Source organism: Triticum aestivum, chromosome 4B (assembly GCF_018294505.1).
Source record: "Triticum aestivum cultivar Chinese Spring chromosome 4B, IWGSC CS RefSeq v2.1, whole genome shotgun sequence".
NCBI classification, from domain to species: domain Eukaryota; kingdom Viridiplantae; phylum Streptophyta; class Magnoliopsida; order Poales; family Poaceae; genus Triticum; species Triticum aestivum.
The window spans coordinates 631,828,519-631,846,667 of NC_057804.1; the positions used below are offsets into that span (position 1 = coordinate 631,828,519).

Below are 18,149 nucleotides of genomic sequence, written 5' to 3' on the forward strand. Positions count from 1 at the left end.
ACGTGATCGTTATACTCTCCAATTGTCCCATCGAGAGGGGGTGGACCCGATTGAAGGAAAAATTGCGCAAACACTAAAGTCGCAGCCTGCAAAACGGTAGTTCCTCTGTAGTGATCTAAAATGTCTTGTACTCCCTTCATTCTTAATGGAGGGAGTATTTCTTTACATATGTAGTGCCAGAGTAGTACATAGTACTCGGTCGCGCCTTGTGGAATACATAGCACTACGAGGGAATAAGGTCCAACTGAATAAGACCTTGTTGTGACCGTAGGCTTTTATATACTCGGTCGCGCCTTGTGGAAGCGAAGCATATATAGGTACATCTACAGGCAAGAGACGAGCCCCATCTCAAAGTCGACTCTTCTCCTCCCCTTCCCACCTTTGTCTCTCGTCCATCAGGAAGCGAGGGCCTGCAGGCGCCATGAACGGCAACGGCGGAGACGGCGGAGGGCACGAGAGCGGCGGAAGCGACCACAACGACATGCGGAAGCCGCTGCTGGTGAACACAGGGAGCTGGTACAGGATGGGGTCGAGCCTCACATCATCGTCCATGGCCATCACGCGCGAGTCCCACGTCTCCGCCTTGCTCTGCACGCTCATCGTGGCGCTCGGCCCCATCCAGTTCGGCTTCACCGGCGGCTTCTCCTCGCCGACGCAGGACGCCATCACCCGCGACCTCAGCCTCTCCATCTCCGAGGTCACCATCCTCTTCCATAGCCCGTCTTTGTTTACCGTGTTACCTCTGTTGCGGCAGCCTCGCTGGCTTGACTTGGCCCAGGATCTCAGTCACTGACGAGGCTGTGGCTGTGCGTGGCGTGCCGCAGTTCTCGGTGTTCGGCTCGCTCTCCAACATCGGCGCCATGGTGGGCGCCATCGCCAGCGGGCAGATGGTGGAGCACGTTGGCCACAAAGGGGTGAGATTTTTTCCCTTAGCCTGCTGCTTGTCTTCCTCTACCATGCCATTGCGAGGACGACCGGTTTGTTGCCTGTTGCATCGCACTTAAGAAGGGTCAATGTCAGTCCTTTTGTTGATCGATAGTCCCATCGCATCAGCAAATTAAATAATGCAATCTTCTACGCAATCCATCTATTTTTACCATTTAATAAAGCAAATAAAACACAAATGGAGACTTCCTCGGTGTGAAATTACTTGTCGCAGAAATAGATGTATCTAGACCTAGTAGTTCTGAACACATCAATTTTTATCCATTTCTGCGCCAACTAATTCGAAACGAAGGGAGTATGATTTATCATTCTAAACATAATTATGTTATCAACACAAATGAATCAGACAACCAACCATTACATATCTCACGTAATAATACATGGACGCAGTCCAAGACGGTACTCCCTCCATTCCGAAATAAGTGTTGTGGTATTAGTTCGAGGCTTTCTTCTTCTCGGCATCACAGTCGACCACCTGCTGCGTTATAAACAGAAGTGTGGCATGCATGCGCCAACACGTACTGCTGCAGCATGTTACCAGCTAGCTAGCCTACAATTAATCCTACACAGGATTTTTGGTTGAAAAAGACCCCTGCTCAATAGAATTGTTAAAAAAGACTTCTTCGAATAAAATTGACAAAAAAGACCTCCTCGGTCATGGCGGCAGGTGCGCCGGGCGACACGTGGCACCTGCTGCCACGGTGGGAGGGGCAGCCCGCGGATTATGGTGCACTTGCTCGCGCGACGTAACGGAGGCCAGGTGGTGGGGCCTGCCGCCTGAGGCTGAGGCGGCAGCACAGGTAGGTAGCCTCGTCGCGTCCTGGCGCACATCAAACTGGCCTAGCCTAGCTAGGTAGCCTCGTCGCGTTGTGTCGTCGATCTGAAATACCCCGCGAAAATAATCAGCCCTAGCTGCTACTACCACTGCCGACCTATCGACCTAGGCTCGAGACTTTTGAGTTTTGATCTGGGAGCGTGTACAGTGTCAGTGTGGTACCAGCTCGAGAGCAAAATTTCCAAGTTGGATAACTAACGTGCTGGAGCATTTCTGCTCGTGCATGGCATCCTGATCGACACGTTAGGTCGGCCCCAGACAGGCGTAGACACGGCGGTATGTACGCTGCACTAAGCTAGCTAGGACGCATGCTACTGTAGGTCTGTGGCCGGCTGGGTCTAGCTAAGTTAGGGCACACGCCGATAATGGTGTATTGGTGTTTAGCGGCTGTAGTGACAGGTGCCGGTGCGTGCCGACGCACGGCCATGCATACAGCGGGCGCGCGCAGCATCACAGGCCTGCCGCCACTATACGAGCCAGCCGTTCCGTCGCGCCAGCAGTTTCCCGTTATCTCCCGGCTACCTCTTGCCTGGCTGGCGGCAGGCGCTGCCGCCTCCCATCGTGGCGGCAGGTGCCGCGTGTCGCCTGGCGCGTCTGCCGTCACAGCTCAGGGAGTTTTTTTTGTCAAATTCGTTCGGGGGAAGGTTCATTTTTGTCAATTTCATTGGGCAGGGGGTCTTTTTCGACAAAAAATCCCTACACAGTGTGCTGCAGTAGTAGGTGGGTCCATTGCTGCGTCAATGAATTATTGATGAGCCCCGCAAAACCAAAAATGAATTATTGTTGAGGATGTTAATACGGGCCATCACTGAGGGTCCACGGGTCGCTTGCCGGGAGAACGAGACGTCGGACCACAATGCACGGTAGAATAGAGACGGGCCAGGGTTGCACTGCAGCCCAGAGGGAGAGAGGGAGGGAGAGCATTTTACAATAAACATTCAAACAACATGAGAACCTTCTTCTAAAAAAAGAAGTCAATCGCGTCATGATGAGGCACTGCAACAATATCAATAACGAGGTGGGTCAAGGAAAAGCACACAGTTAGGCTAGTCGTAATGCTTAGATTTAATTCTTGGTGAACAACATCGCATGAAAAAAAAACTGGCCAGTTTGGGTGGCAGCGGGGCCTCCTCCTTCCCCCGCATGGTGTTGGATGGCGCGGGTCGTCTGGGTCGGGCGACGGCGGCAGCTGGCGACGGAGGCGCGGGCTGCAGGCGGCGGCGTGAAGTGGCTAATGCGGGCGGGGGGCGTGCTCTGTTCCCGGCGGTGGCGGCGCTCCTAGGTGCAGCCCAGATCTGGTGCGGCAGGGTTTGGGTGGCCGGGCTTCTATGGTGGTGGCGGGCCTGCCGGCCCTCGGCTAGATGCGGCCTTAGTAGGCGTCTAGCGATGGCAGGAGCCGCGGGCTGATCTTGGCGTGGGTTATTGATCACTGTGGTGCCTTTCGGGGGTCCTTTCGGGGGTGGTCGGCGGGGCTCTGGTTCGTGGCGTGGACGACGCTTGGCGCGGAGTTACGAGGGGTTGACTTGGTCCGCGTTGGTCTCCTTCGTGTTGTGCTCTTAGTGTCTGCTTGCTCATGGCGTCGATCCAAGTTCAGCTCTTCGAGTGCAGCCGTGTCGTTGGATGGATTGGCCCCGATGGCCATGGGTTTGGCATCGTTTGAGTTGCTCGATGGCGGTCATCAGCAGTTACTAGGTTGCATCCCTGCGACCCACCGGGACCGGCAGGGGAGGCAAGCGTCAGTGCCTCCTACTGTGGAGGCGCTAACCCAGACCTGGTGGCTGATGCCGGGCTAGGAATGAAAGGTGGTCCCTTTCACTCCTACTACCGTGGCATGGGGAGGGGGGAAGGTCGTGATGTGGATTGCCGGTGGTGTCCTGGGCCATGGATGCCGGGGTGGCGGTCTCGGATGGTGGGCCTCACAGTTGGCTTTCCGGTAGGCTCCGTGGTGGCGGTGGTGACTCTACTTCTTGGTCTTGTGGGCGGCAAGGGGTGGAGTGGTGGGAGGCTCTGGTCTATTCTGGCAGTGCCCAGATCTGGCGTGGATGGGCGGGTCCTCATGGAGATGGTGATCAGGCCCCCTCATGGTGGTGTTTGCTAGTGTTTGAGCGAAAGCTTCGCGCTATATAGCACCGGCGTCGGCGGTGCCTGTGGGTGTCGCGTGCTTCTTGGAGCCATCGTCGTAGGTCTCATTATGCCAGGGCTCCGGGTGAAAATCTTTGTCTATTAGCTTGGACTCAGCAACGACGATGCTTTGCACCGTCACCTTATTGGGGGCGTTGTCGTGGAGTTCATGAGTCTTCGGTGGGGTCTTGACGAGATGTCAGCTTGTTCTAGGTTATTGTTGTATCTTTTGATCTGCTTTGTAAGAGGGCTTCCACACCACAATGTATCGTTCGGCCATGTACTCTGTTCTATTGCTTTATCTATAAAGCGGGGTGAAAGCCTGTTTCGAGAAAATATTGGTGGAAAGTATGACACGGCGAGTTGAAGAGGAAGAAACTACTCAACCACGATACTTATTTTGGAATGGAGGAAGACTAGAGAAATGGTTGTTGTTCTCTACACTATCTAGATAGATAGTCCCACAAATTTCCAGTTGTCTTGAGACATACTCCCTCCATCCGGAAATACTTATCATCAAAATGGATAAAAGAGGATGTATCTAGACGCATTTTAGTTCTAGATACATCTCTTTTTATCCATTTTGATGACAAGTATTTTCGGACGGAGGGAGTACCATTATAACTGAATCCAAACTTGCACCGCATCAAAGAGGAGAGAGAGAGAGAGAGAGAGAGAGAGAGAGAGAGCATAATCCTAAAAACCCGCTCCTTCCTACTCGCGGGGCGCGTCCCGTGCGCGCATCAGGGGAGAACCCTAGATGCCACCGTCAGAAGCTTCCCTTCCTCTCCTCGCTCCTTCCTCGTTGTGTGCCAGAGGAGTGGCCAGGTGAAGCCTGGTTGGCGCCAGGGACGACGAGGCTTTCTCGACTCCTCATGGGTGCCATGGTGCGGGGCGTGGCGGTCTTGCTGGGATGCGGCGGTGGCGGCAGGCGCCGCAACGCGGCGGCGTGCCAATGCTCCTCGGCAGTGATGTCATGGTGGCGGCATGGCTAGTGAAGTAGAGTTCATGGGGGTGTACGTGGCAGGAATGCGGCAGTGGCATGGGATCCGCCCGGATCTGTCATCCTGCTGCCTATGAGTGGCGTGACCGAGTGACCTATGCCATAGCGGGGAAGGTGTGCTGGAGGCCGCGGTGTGGTGGTGCTCGTCCATGGCGGCGGTGAGGTCTCGACTGATTCTTCCGTCCAACTGTGGGCAACCGAGGCAGTGGTGCGAGTCTGTGGAACACTCGATGTAGTAGATCTAGCGGTAGGGCTATGGTAGGTGGCGCAGGGTTCAGGAGGCTCTCTCCCTTCTCTTGGGATTGAGCTGGCAACGTACGGGGCTGGATAGTTGTCGACCGCGGGGCCGAGCTTGTCGCATGCGCGACGGTGGTGTCTTTGTCTTAGGCTCACGCTTGGTTGGGCCAAATTTGGACACGGGGCAGGTCGGTGTGGTTGTACCGGGAAGGGGGGGGGGTGAGATTGAGCTCGATCCAGGTGGTGCTCGCGGGATGAGGTCCCTCTCCTGGTGTGTGCAGTGATAGTTGGTGGTGGTCGGGACCCTGTTACTCTGTCGGGCAAAATGGTGTTGAAGACCTTGGACATGGCGTTGTGCGAGCCTGCTCGATGATGGCCATTGTTGGCCATTGGGTTGTGTCTCTCTCCCCCAGTCAAACGGACTAGCTGCAGTCGCAGGCTTCGGTGCCTTCTACCATGGAGACATTGAACTAGACTCCATGGCTAATGTCAGGCTAGGAGTGATAGGAGACACCTCTTACTCCTCCTACCCTGGTGGGTGCACTGGGATGTGGGTGGGTGGTGGTGTTTCGAACATGGATATCGGGGCAGTAGCCCCGCATGGTGGTCTGCATGGTTGTCTCTTCGGCGGGCACCAAGATGAAGTTGGTGGCTTTTCGTCTTGGTTGTATGGGCTGCAAGAGATGGGGCGACAGGTGGCTCGGGCACGCTCTCTGTCTCTGGCATGACAATGCCCCGATCCGAATCTGAAGTTCTGATCTTGTCGCATTTGTCCGGAGGTTTGAGGATCTCCTTTGGAGATTCTTTTTTATTGTTGAATAATGCCAAATCAAATCAAAAAAATCCAAAAGTAAAAAGGAAATGAATTAGTTAATTCAATAAGAGAGAAAAGGGGACCAGGACTTGATTTCGTTGCCCCAAGCGAATCCCATTCAATCGTTTACTCATGGAATGAGTCCGTTGGAAAGTTCAATCAATCCTTTTTTTCATATACATTTTGCCTTTTGTCCTCTTTTATTCCCTAACTATACTATATTATTATTATTTATCCTTTTTTTTATCAATGGGTTTAAGATTCATTAGCTTTCTCATTCTACTCTTTCACAAAGGAATGCGAAGGGAACTCAATGGATCTTATCCTATTCATTGAATAGATTTCTTTTTTATTAGAGTATGTATGTTAAAAAATCATGCGTGGGTTATCATTTATAAAATTCTGAATCCACTCAATGACAAGGATGACATAGAAGCATGACATGTACCAACGAGATTAATCCTAGTTATTGAAACGCCCAGGACGAGGACGAGGACGAGGACGACGTGCTCCCGAGTCCCGACAGCAGCCAGCCAGCTCGCGTGCTGGAGCTCGTTGCGGTGACCGACACGCATGCCCTCGTCCGGGCGCGGATGCGGGTGCGTTGAGTGTATGGGGTGCTGCTGCCGGAGATGGGAGCAGCACGGCGTCACCACGGTCTCAGGGAGGGGAAGCGAGCGCTCGGACGACGTGGACCACCAGAGTCGGGCAAGCGGACCGAGCCGGCGCCCTTGTCGGGGCAGAAGACATGGGGCGCGGCGACAAGACACGACGCTCCGGCCTCCCGTGGGACGCTGCCAGGATGAGCTCGCCGCCGTCGACGGACAAGCTGCGCCGCGCCGGGTTCCGGCCAGCAGCAGCCAGGATTGTGGTGGCACGCACGCGAGATGTTCGTGAAAATGTGTAACGGGTATTTGGCCCAAGCCACCGTCGCCCCTCGTGTGAGAAAGAGCATCACAGGCCGTTTAGCAATCCATCAGTGGTTCTTTCAAAAGGACTACGGTAGACCGGTGGTTTTTCACCGATCTGGCTGAGCCATCGCCGATCTGACAGAGGGAGGCGCTGGCACACACGTGAGATGTTCGTGAAAATGTCTAACGGATATTTGGCCTGAGCCATCGTCACCACCTTGCTTCAGAAGAGCTTCATAGCCCGTTTAGCGAGCCATCGGTTCTTCTTGCAAAGAGATTACGATGTCGCGGTGGTTATTGCTAAATTCTCTTATGGCTGTTTCAAACTTCTGTATGTTGGTCGTATCTTCGCAATGTTTCAGTAGCTTACTGAACTAATGATCTTCTGTTGAGCTTTAACAAGCTTGTGAATTGATTTCCAGGCGTTGATGATCGCTGCTATTCCTAACATCCTCGGTTGGTTCGCCATCTCCTTGGCAAAGGTACGCCAATACCTTTTTCCGGAGCTTAGTCTCACCATTTGCTGCTTCTGAACTCGACACTTGCCCACATTTGTTTTACAGGACACTACGTTTCTGTATATGGGGCGATTGCTTGAAGGATTTGGTGTTGGTATCATATCCTACACGGTTAGCTCAAGAACACAACGTGCCTGCTTATTTTTGCCATAGAAGATCTATACATACGTCTATCTGGTTAAGTTGTTCAGAAAAGAAGATCAACAGGATGTCAGTATTGTGGGGACAAGTTGACATTCCCATTGTGATTTTTTTTTGTTGTCATAAGAATCTTGCACTAGTTAAAATACTTGGTCGTGATCTGTGAGTTATGTGATAACAGGTGCCTGTTTACATAGCAGAGATTTCTCCTCAGAACAAGAGGGGCGCTCTAGGCTCTGTGAACCCGGTAGGCCTATCCCCCCAAGCATCTTGTCTTCTTGTCAAGCAACGACCTATTAGCTTTGTTTATATGATGGACTCATTATGCAATTATTCATTCTGCAGTTGTCTATAACAATTGGGACGGTGTTGGCCTATGTGCTCGGCATGCTTGTTCCTTGGAGGATGCTTGCGATGATAGGTAACATGACTAAGTGTTGATGTGTTATTCAACTTTGTTGTTTTTACTGTCAGTTTTCACTTAACCTCTGATATTTGAGTTCACAAGATCAGTAACAGTAAATGCCATGTCAAAAAATATGACTAGAATGGCAAATATTTCCATTTAAGCTTTTGAAGGAAAATTTACCGTGTCAGTAATCTATGCTGATCTCGCTAGTACGTTATGGGCTTAAGCGAATGTGGACGCGTCTAGTGTCTGAACCTCTGACTATTTCTGATTCAAATCTTTGGGTTGTGATTCTTCTAGGAACCTTGCCATGCACAATATTGATACCTGGCCTATTCTTCATTCCAGAATCTCCAAGATGGCTGGTTTGTATATGCAAATGCATACAAAGTGCTGCGTCATTCTGAAATTTTATTAACCACTCTTGTGCATCAATCTCTAGGCAAAGATGAATAAGATGGATGATTTTGAAGCCTCTCTACAAGTTTTGAGAGGATCCGAGACCGATATAACCTCAGAAGTGAATGTTATAAAGGCAAGCACCTTCCCTTTTTCTCTTCAAGACTGACTAAGTACAAATATATCTATATGACATACTTTCAGCTTAGCCACCAATGTTTGCTTTAACATACTGCACATGATGCAGACAGCTGTAGCATCAGCAAACAAAAGAACGGCAACCCGTTTCCAAGAGTTAAACCAAAAGAAATTCCGCATGCCCCTGATAGTAACTCCCTTGACTTGCTGGTTAATTTAATACCAAAATTCATAATTACATTTTGTAATCGTGATTGTGGTACAACTTGGCAGCTAGGAATTGGCCTGCTTGTACTACAACAACTAAGTGGGATCAATGCTATACTGTTTTATGCAGGTAGCATCTTCAAAGCTGCAGGCAAGTTGTACAATTTGGCTTATTAGATTTCCTTCAGTGCATTACTATAGTGTTACTATATTATAGTCGACTTCAGCTTATATATTCAAAATGAAAAGCTCTTCAGGTCTTACAAACAGCAATTTGGCCGCATGTGGAGTTGGAGCTATTGCGGTGTGTGACTTGACAGATCTTTCTTGTCTCTTACTAGTTCATGTTAAGGTGCTAACATAATTTATCACCAGCTTCTTGCCACTGGAGTTATAACCTGGTTATTAGACAGAGCTGGCCGACGGATCCTACTTATTGTAACTTCCTCCCCTCTGTGAAAAACCAGTTTGTTACTGTAGTTGTCTATAACTATAATTTAGCTCTCACTTCAACATCCAGATCTCTTCTGCTGGGATGACCCTAAGCCTTCTTGCAATTGCCGTCATATTTTTTCTCAAGGTATGTTCAGGTTTATTTAGTATAGGGTACTGGTATAAATAAAATATAGAATACAATATATAGACCACCCTCTTATAATAGTCTATTACGTGGATCAGGGATTTTTATTTTTGATTGGTGATATTATCCTGGACCTGTTCTGCCGAATATTTTTCTTACATTATTATGATTTATTTGTTCCAGGACAACGTTCCACAAGATTCTGACATGTACTACATATTAAGCATGGTCTCCTTGTTTGCTATTGTGGTATGTCCATCCACCAACTGTCAGATATTAATCTTGTCATTTTGTTAGAACATAATTAGTGGCTGCGTCTGCATGTAGCTAGCTTGGTTGAGTCGTAGGTAGTTACCGAGGAGTGGATCGAGTGATTCGGTCAGCACAAAAGTGTTTAGTTTCCATGCATGTAGGATCATGTGAGTGGCCAGCCAAGTGATTTGGCCGAGTCAAGTTAGTGGCCGTTGTGTTAGCTAGTGGTTAGTGCATGGAGAGTTTAGTGGAGTTAGTGGAGTATGGCGTGAGTGTGGGTCTTGGCTGAGTGCCAAACTTTGTATAAATAGTCATCTGATTTAGTAATGGTAAGAGGCCGTGAGGGCCAGCAGAAAATATGTAGCTTGTGTGTTCGCCAAGGAGAAGAGCCTATGGCAAAGCTTTCGTGCTCCTCCTTGGTCCATGCGTGCGTGTGTGTGTGTGTGTTCATGAGAGAGTTCTTGAGAGAAAACACAAGAGAATTGTGTGAGAGGGAGAAGAGAGTTGTGAGAGGCAACTCGAGGTAGAAGAAGGAGCGGCGCTGCGAGGAGGCGGCGCCAACATTTGGCATCAGAGCCTTGTTGATTCGTGGCGGTGACGACGGTGCCGGCGGCTATGGTGGCCGCCGTGGTGCTGGGCGGAGGCAACGGCTGCGACGGCGGTGACGCGGTGGACTCCATGTGAGGTGGAGGACGTCGGTGCGAGGTGATGGCTGGCAGCGGTGCGGTACCGCTGATGGCCGGTTTCGGTGCGATGCCGCGAGGTGATGATGGTGTGGTGATCGGCGTTGCGAAGGCGCCGTCCACGTCAAGAGGTGGCTGCTGCGTGCGGCAGGACGATGTGGTGATGGGCGCTGTGACGGCGTCGACCACGACAAGATGGTGCATGGTGGTGTCCGGCGCTGCGACGGCGTCGACCACGACAAGATATTGCACAGTGGTGTCCGGCGCTGCGGCGTCGTCCACGACAAGGAGGTCTTCGCCGGTGTGATGCCGCGCGAACAGGTGGTTGCGGTGTGATGCCGCTAGGAGGAGATGGCAGTGCGATGCTGCCACGACGACAGTGCGATGCCGACAAGACGATGATGAGATGCCGCTGAGAAGATCGATGTACGGCGTGCGAGGCCATCATGAGGACAGATGTGAAGCTAGCTGACGGTGATGTTTTGGGTGGTGTGACGCCATCCCCAAGGTGAGCTGCTGCGACGACGGCGGCAAGATGTACGTGACCAGTGGTGTGATGCCGCTGAAGAACATGCAAGTGGAGATCGATGGTGCAGCATGGTGAAGCTGCAGCGTGAGGCAATGTGGTGTGATCTTGCGCTGCAAAGTCTCGGCAAGATGTTGCGGGTGATCCGCATAAGGTTTTGGCGAGTTGGCATGCCAAGATTAGGGAGGTGATTGTCAGATATTAATCTTGTCATTTTGTTAGAACATAATTAGTGGCTGCGTCTGCATGTAGCTAGCTTGGTTGAGTCGTAGGTAGTTACCGAGGAGTGGATCGAGTGATTCGGTCAGCACAAAAGTGTTTAGTTTCCATGCATGTAGGATAATGTGAGTGGCCAGCCAAGTGATTTGGCCGAGTCAAGTTAGTGGCCGTTGTGTTAGCTAGTGGTTAGTGCATGGAGAGTTTAGTGGAGTTAGTGGAGTATGGCGTGAGTGTGGGTCTTGGCTGAGTGCCAAACTTTGTATAAATAGTCATCTGATTTAGTAATGGTAAGAGGCCGTGAGGGCCAGCAGAAAATATGTAGCTTGTGTGTTCGCCAAGGAGAAGAGCCTATGGCAAAGCTTTCGTGCTCCTCCTTGGTCCATGCGTGCGTGTGTGTGTGTGTTCATGAGAGAGTTCTTGAGAGAAAACACAAGAGAATTGTGTGAGAGGGAGAAGAGAGTTGTGAGAGGCAACTCGAGGTAGAAGAAGGAGCGGCGCTGCGAGGAGGCGGCGCCAACACCAACTAGATTGTTTGGTCTGAATATTTACATCGCAAATCCACGAGTTGTGCCCGAAATACGAAACTGACACTTGTTCAGGCTTGTGTAATCACCTACTCCTTTGGTATGGGCGCCATTCCATGGGTCATAATGTCTGAGGTAATATAGTGAATCCACATACTGTATATAGCACCATAGCTCATAATTAATGTTATCACTGGAGCATTCATATAACCACACTTCCGGACTTGCTATGTGTTTGTAGATCCTGCCGGTTAGCATCAAGAGCCTGTCGGGAAGCTTCGCGACGCTCGCCAACTGGCTGACCTCCTTTGGGATAACAATGACAGCAAACTTGCTGCTAAGCTGGAGTGCTGGAGGTTCACACTGATCTTCCACTCTTCCCTCGAGTAGGATTATGGACCCACGGACCTGACGGAGATCATTTCTGCTTGTTTACGATCTCAAACAGGTACCTTTGTGTGCTACATGCTCGTGAGCGCTTTCACGCTTGTGTTCATCATGCTCTGGGTTCCGGAGACCAAGGGAAGAACTCTTGAGGAGATACAATGGTCGTTCCGCTGAGCTCGGTAGATTTTCATCGTAAGTTGGAATATTTCTTCGAGTTGGCTATCATCTACATTTTAGAAGTCCGATTGCTCATATACAACGTTATTGTTTGTGTATTCCTGCACATCATTGTTTCAGTTGACTTTGTATAGAGGGCATGTGATTGCCGTGCTATGTTATGTTTATCTGGGTTCCATGCCTGTGCAGCTGGTGATCAGTGCTTCCTCTTTAGTTAGGAAGGTGTTGGTTGTTGGAATTTGCTAGTAGGCCTTTGGCCCAAAGCCCAACTAAAATTCTGAAATTCTCTTGGCGTATTCATGCACACATGTGAGTGGAGTGAGTGAGACTAAAGTTTAGTCCCACCCCAGAAGTTGAGAGAAAGTTGCATCTCTTTATAAGGTGAGCTCTTCTACCCCTTGTATGAGCATGAAAAGAGGAGACCTACACGCGCGCTCCTCGTCCCGCCACGCCGCGCCGCGGGTTGCGGACAGAGCTATGCACGTTGTCTATATTTTTTGCTGATCGGGAAAAATTAATGAGTCATTAATTAATAATTAACAGACGCGCTAATTATTGAACCGTTTTCGATTCCTTGGATCGTGATGACTCGGACGTGGGGTTTACTCCCGCGACCTACCCGGCCCGCACTATATAGTCAGGCAGACGTCTATCCTAGCCGCCGCCGCTTCGTATGGTTTCTCACCACTGTTCCAGATCATTGCACCGCCAAGCAAGTCTTCTCCATCCCTCTTTTCGGCGTGCACCGGGAGTAGGCACAACAGGCCTCCGGAACCCCGCCTCTCGTGATCCTGTACGGGAGAGGGGCGATCAGCTTTTTTGGAAGCGCACTCGCGCGACTGCTGGCAGCGACGACTTCGCGAACGACGACTTCTTCCCCGACCTCGGCAACCTCATCCTCGACGACATGGGCGACAACGCCAACGCCAGCGGTGCTGATCCCGCTGCACCGTATGTGATTCTATCCTTCCTGTTCGAGATCGTGGTAGAATTCATGTTTCTAGTATGTGCCCTAGATGTGATCTGTTCATCTACTATGCTAGTTCGTATGATTAGTTTAATCTCTGCTAGTGTTGTTATGATTTATCTTCTATTTATTCGGATTAAAACTCATAGTAATTTGCTCATATTTCTAACAATCCAAAAACCTGATTATAGGCAATTTACTCCGAGTGGTTTTGTTGCGCATCTGAAGCCGCCTGCCTTTAAAGGGGCGCAATATAAGAGGTGGCGCACGAGAGCAGTCTACTGGTTTCAGACCATGGGCTGCTATGACGCCACCAAGGGCAAGCCTGAGGGCGATCTTAATCCAGCAGAACTGGAAGCTTTTGAGAATATCGATACTCTCTTTAAAGGCGCTCTTCTGAGTGTTCTTGGTGATTCCATTGCGGATTCGTATATGTCGTTTGACAACGGAAGGACATGTGGGCTGCGCTCGAGGCCAAGTTTGATGCCTCGGACGCTGGCAGCGAGTTGTACGTCATGGAGCAATTCTATGACTACAAGATGACTGATGAGCGCTCTGTTGTACAACAGGCTCATGAGATACAGTAGCTCGCAAAAGAACTTGAGTACTTCAAGTGTGTGTTGCCGGACAAATTTGTTGCCGGAGGCATCATTGCCAAGCTTCCACCTTCATGGAACAATTTTGCTACTTCCCTGAAACTCAAGAGATAGTAGTTTTCCGTTGCGGATCTCATTGGTACTCTTGATGTTGAAGAGAAGGCGAGAGCAAAGGACAGACATGCTCGAGTTGCCGAGGGAACTTCTAGTGCCCACATGGTACACAAGAAGAACTTCTAGCCCAATAAGTTCAAAAACAACAATAACAAAACTCAGGGAAAAGGCAAGTTTGATATGAAGAACAAGCCGTCACATTCTACCAACTTCAAGAAGAATTATCATAAGAAGGGGAAGGGACTTTGCCATGTCTGCGGTGATCCTAATCACTGGGCTCCGAAGTGTCCTAACCGCTTTGAGGAGCGCGAACATGAGAAGAGCGGCAAGTCCGCTAATGTTGTCATCGGTGATATTGATATGAAGGAATCTGGGTACGGTATTCTTCCTACCATCCTTTCAGTATTTCAATCTCCTGATTGGTTAATTGACATCGGTGCCAATGCACATGTTTGTGCTGATGCCTCTATGTTTTCTTCTTACCAGGTCACGGGGATTTCTCTCGTGCTGATTGGGAATGGGTCACATGCTATCGTTCGAGGTGTCGGTACGGTCGATCTGAAGTTTACTTCGGGAAAGACCGTGCGTCTGAAGAACGTTCATCATGTGCCATCCATCAATAAAAATCTCGTTAGTGGTTTCCGTTTATGTTGAGATGGTTTTAAGTTGGTTTTCGAGTCCAATAAAGTTGTAATTTCGAAGTATGGACAATTTGTTGGAAAAGGCTATGAGAGCAGAGGCTTGTTCCGCCTGTCTTTGTTAGATATTTGCACTGAAGTTATTAATAAAGTTTGCCACAATAATGAGTCCGATATTTGACATTCATGACTTTGTCAGATTAACTTTGGTTGCATGACGCGGCTAGCCAGTATAAATTTAATTCTGAAAATCTCCACTGTCAAAGGCTCCAAGTGCCCAAGTATGTGTGCAAGCGAAGCAACCTCGCAAGTCCCATAAGACTACAGAGGAAAGAGACTTGGTGCCACTAGAGCTAACACATTCTGATCTTTGTGAGATGAATGGCGTGTTGACAAAAGGTGTTGACAAAAGGTGGAAAGAGATACTTCATGACGTTGATTGATGACTCCACTAGATATTGTTATGTGTATCTTCTGAAATCAAAAGATGAGGCTTTAACTTTCTTCAAAAACTATAAAGCTGAAACAGAGAACCAACTTGATCGAAAAATTAAACGGCTTAGGTTTGATCATGGTGGAGAGTACTTTTCCAATGAATTTGATTTGTTTTGTGCGGAACATGGTATAATCCATGAGAGGATGCCTCCCTACTCACCTCAGTCAAATGGGGTAGCCAAAAGAAAGAACCGAACTCTAACTGATTTGGTTAACGCCATGTTAGACACATCGGGTCTTTCCAAGGAATGGTGGGGGGAGGCGCTGATGACTGCATGTCATGTCCTAAACCGAGTTCCCACAAAGCATAAGACCATGACTCCATTTGAGGAATGGGAAAGGAAAAGGTTGAAACTCTCTTACCTACGTTCTTGGGTTTGTTTGGCGAAAGTCAATATACCAATTCCCAAGAAGCGCAAGCTTGGACCAAAAACCGTGGACTGTGTTCTTCTGGGCTATGCTTTTCGTAGCATTGGCTATATATTTTTGATAATAAAATCTGAGGTATCTGACATGCATGTTGGTACGATTATGGAGTCTAATGATGCAAATTTCTTTGAGGATATATTTCCTATGAAGGATATGTCGAGTTCATCAAATCAGGAGATACCTACTCCATCTAGTGAGGAATTCGCTGTAATTCCTGAACCCACCATTGTGAGGGAACACGTTGAGAATCCTGTTGACGGCGACAATGAAACTCGTGTAAGGAGTAAGAGACAGAGGACTGCAAAGTCCTTTGGTGATGATTTTATTGTGTACCTTGTGGATGACACACCCAGTACTATTTTAGAAGCCTATGCATCTCCTGATGCTGACTACTCGAAGGAAGCTGTTCGTAGCGAGATGGATTCCATCTTAGCTAACGGAACCTGGGAGATCACTAACCGTCCTTATGGGTGCAAACCTATAGGATGTATGTGGGTATTCAAGAAAAAGCTTAGACCCGATGGTACGATTGAAAAGTACAAGGCACAGCTTGTGGCTAAGGGTTATACCCAGAAAGAAGGTGAAGAATTCTTTGATACTTACTCACCCATGGCTAGACTGACCACTATTCGGGTGCTACTATCACTGGCTGCCTCACATGGTCTTCTCGTTCATCAAATGGACGTTAAGACGGCTTTCCTCAATGGAGAGTTCAAGGAGGAAATTTACATGGATCAGCCAGATGGTTTTGTAGTACCTAGTCAAGAAGGAAAGGTGTGCAAGTTATTAAAGTCTTTATATGGTCTTAAACAAGCTCCTAAGGAGTGGCATGAGAAGTTCGAAGGAACATTAACTTCTGCTGGCTTTGTAGTAAACGATGGTGACAAATGTGTGTACTATCGCCATGGTGGGGGCGAAGGAGTTATTCTTTGTATGTATGTCGATGACATACTGATCTTTGGAACCAAACTTGATCTAATCAAGGAGCTTAAGGATTTCTTATCTCGCTGTTTTGAGATGAAGAATCTAGGAGTAGCTGATGTTATCTTGAACATCAAGCTGTTGAGAGATGAGAATGGTGGGATCACACTGCTTCAGTCTCATTATGTAGAAAAGATATTGAGTCGTTTTGGGTATAGCGACTGCATGCCTTCTCCAACTCCATATGATGCTAGTGTGTTGCTTCGAAAGAATCGACGGATTGCTAGAGATCAACTAAGGTATTCTCAGATTATTGGCTCGCTTATGTATCTAGCGAGTGCCACGAGGCCTGACATCTCTTTTACCGTGAGCAAGATGAGTCGGTTTGTGTCAAAACCGGGAGATGATCATTGGCGTGCGCTTGAGAGAGTTATACGCTACTTGAAAGGCACTGCGAGCTATGGGATTCACGACACCGGGTATCCAAGGGTACTGGAGGGTTATAGTGACTCGAACTGGATATCTGATGCTGATGAGATTATGGCCACAAGTGGTTATGTTTTTACACTTGGTGGTGGCGCTGTTTCCTGGAAGTCTTGCAAGCAAACCATCTTAACGAGGTCAATTATGGAAGCAGAACTCACAACATTGGACAATGCCACTGTTGAAGCAGAGTGGCTTCGTGAGCTATTGTTGAACTTACCTATGGTTGAAAAACCAATACCCCCTATCCCGATGAACTGTGATAATCAAATTGTGATAATCAAGATAAACAGTTCTAAGGACAATATGAAGTCCTCAAGGCATGTGAAGAGGAGAATAAAATCTGTCAGAAAACTAAGGAACTCCGGAGTTCTTCGCCTTCACCAAGCGTGGGTTTTCACTGGTCCTAACTAATGGTTGGCAAGCGATCCCCTATTCTGCATCCCAAAGATCAGATGGCCCAGAGCCGGAGCGATCATTCAAGCAAGTTACTCAGCTTGAGTTTTTCAGTCAATCAATAGATTGTGCAGTTTCTTAGTCTTTTGGTCCACGTCTTCATGACTTATAGAAAGGGTTTCTTTCTTTTACAAGATCATGGAAGCTTTAGAAACCATCCGAGATCTTCTGGAAACAAGAAATGTTGCATCAAAGGGTTTAGTGGTCATATCATAGTGAAATCGAGTTTCTTGATTTAGTCGATATCAAATTCCCAACTTAGAAATTCGAAAGGACTAAGATTCTACTTCTTCCTCAAATACTGGGAATGTGGATTCAAGTATGATATCACTATTCCACAGATCTCAAGAAAACGAATTGAACAAGTTTGATGGCTGGAAGAAGATAGGAAATATTCAAACATGTATTGCATTTCATCGATCTCACCCTTTGTTCAGTGCCGCATAAGTACTGACTTCTTGAACAGATACCGGTACCAGTTTACGTTGGATTATATCCAAACGTCGAAAAACTTGGCAGATCCCTTCACAAAGGGTCTATCACGTAATGTGATAGATAATGCATCGATGAAGATGGGTTTGAGACCCACCGCATGAGTTGTCCATAGTGGTAACCCACTCTATGTGATCGGAGATCCCGTGAAGCAGAAGTGGGAGACAAGCTGTTGGTCAGCTGAGAGGAGAGTATCCCTATTTTAATTATCCCTCTCCGTGAAGATGCAATACTCTCCTGATCTGCATCACAGGTTGATATTTATCTTAATGTGTTCCAAGTGGCTTATTTGAGTAAGTAGAGATGTTGTCCTGCAGAGCATCTTCTGAGGAACACACCTATATGAATTTGACCGTTAACGTCGCAGTCTGTGAGAATTGGGTGTTCTCTTATAAATTCACGAAAGGCCCTGGAGTATGACATATACGCTCCACCCGCGGGGAAGCCTTGCGGCAGCCAAGTATTGGTCAAGAATTTGTGTGAAACTAGTCTCGGAGAAAACTTGTAGTTCAAGGCATAGTCCACTATTCAA

At 48.5% G+C, this 18,149-nt stretch overlaps 1 protein-coding gene across 1 annotated transcript; it reads left to right on the top strand.

Annotated features, from left to right (window-relative positions):
- Positions 1-301: 301 nt before the first annotated feature.
- Positions 302-12,202, top strand: LOC123093709 (sugar transporter ERD6-like 4). The gene is made up of 17 exons (XM_044515725.1): positions 302-697; positions 825-914; positions 7,289-7,348; positions 7,430-7,495; positions 7,707-7,772; positions 7,871-7,946; positions 8,235-8,299; positions 8,377-8,469; positions 8,581-8,661; positions 8,745-8,829; positions 8,936-8,982; positions 9,054-9,116; positions 9,199-9,258; positions 9,442-9,507; positions 11,538-11,597; positions 11,704-11,818; positions 11,911-12,202. Exons 1-17 carry the CDS (start codon positions 422-424, stop codon positions 12,021-12,023), a joined length of 1,482 nt encoding a protein of 493 aa, XP_044371660.1. The 5' UTR covers positions 302-421; the 3' UTR covers positions 12,024-12,202.
- Positions 12,203-18,149: the final 5,947 nt, after the last annotated feature.

Coding starts and splice junctions, on each gene's coding strand:
- LOC123093709 (XM_044515725.1), top strand. CDS start 422: ATGAACGGCAACGGCGGAGACGGCGGAGGGCACGAGAGCGGCGGAAGC. Junction 7,349..7,429: donor TCGCCATCTCCTTGGCAAAG/GTACGCCAATAC, acceptor TTTGTTTTACAG/GACACTACGTTTCTGTATAT. Junction 8,470..8,580: donor CAGAAGTGAATGTTATAAAG/GCAAGCACCTTC, acceptor CACATGATGCAG/ACAGCTGTAGCATCAGCAAA.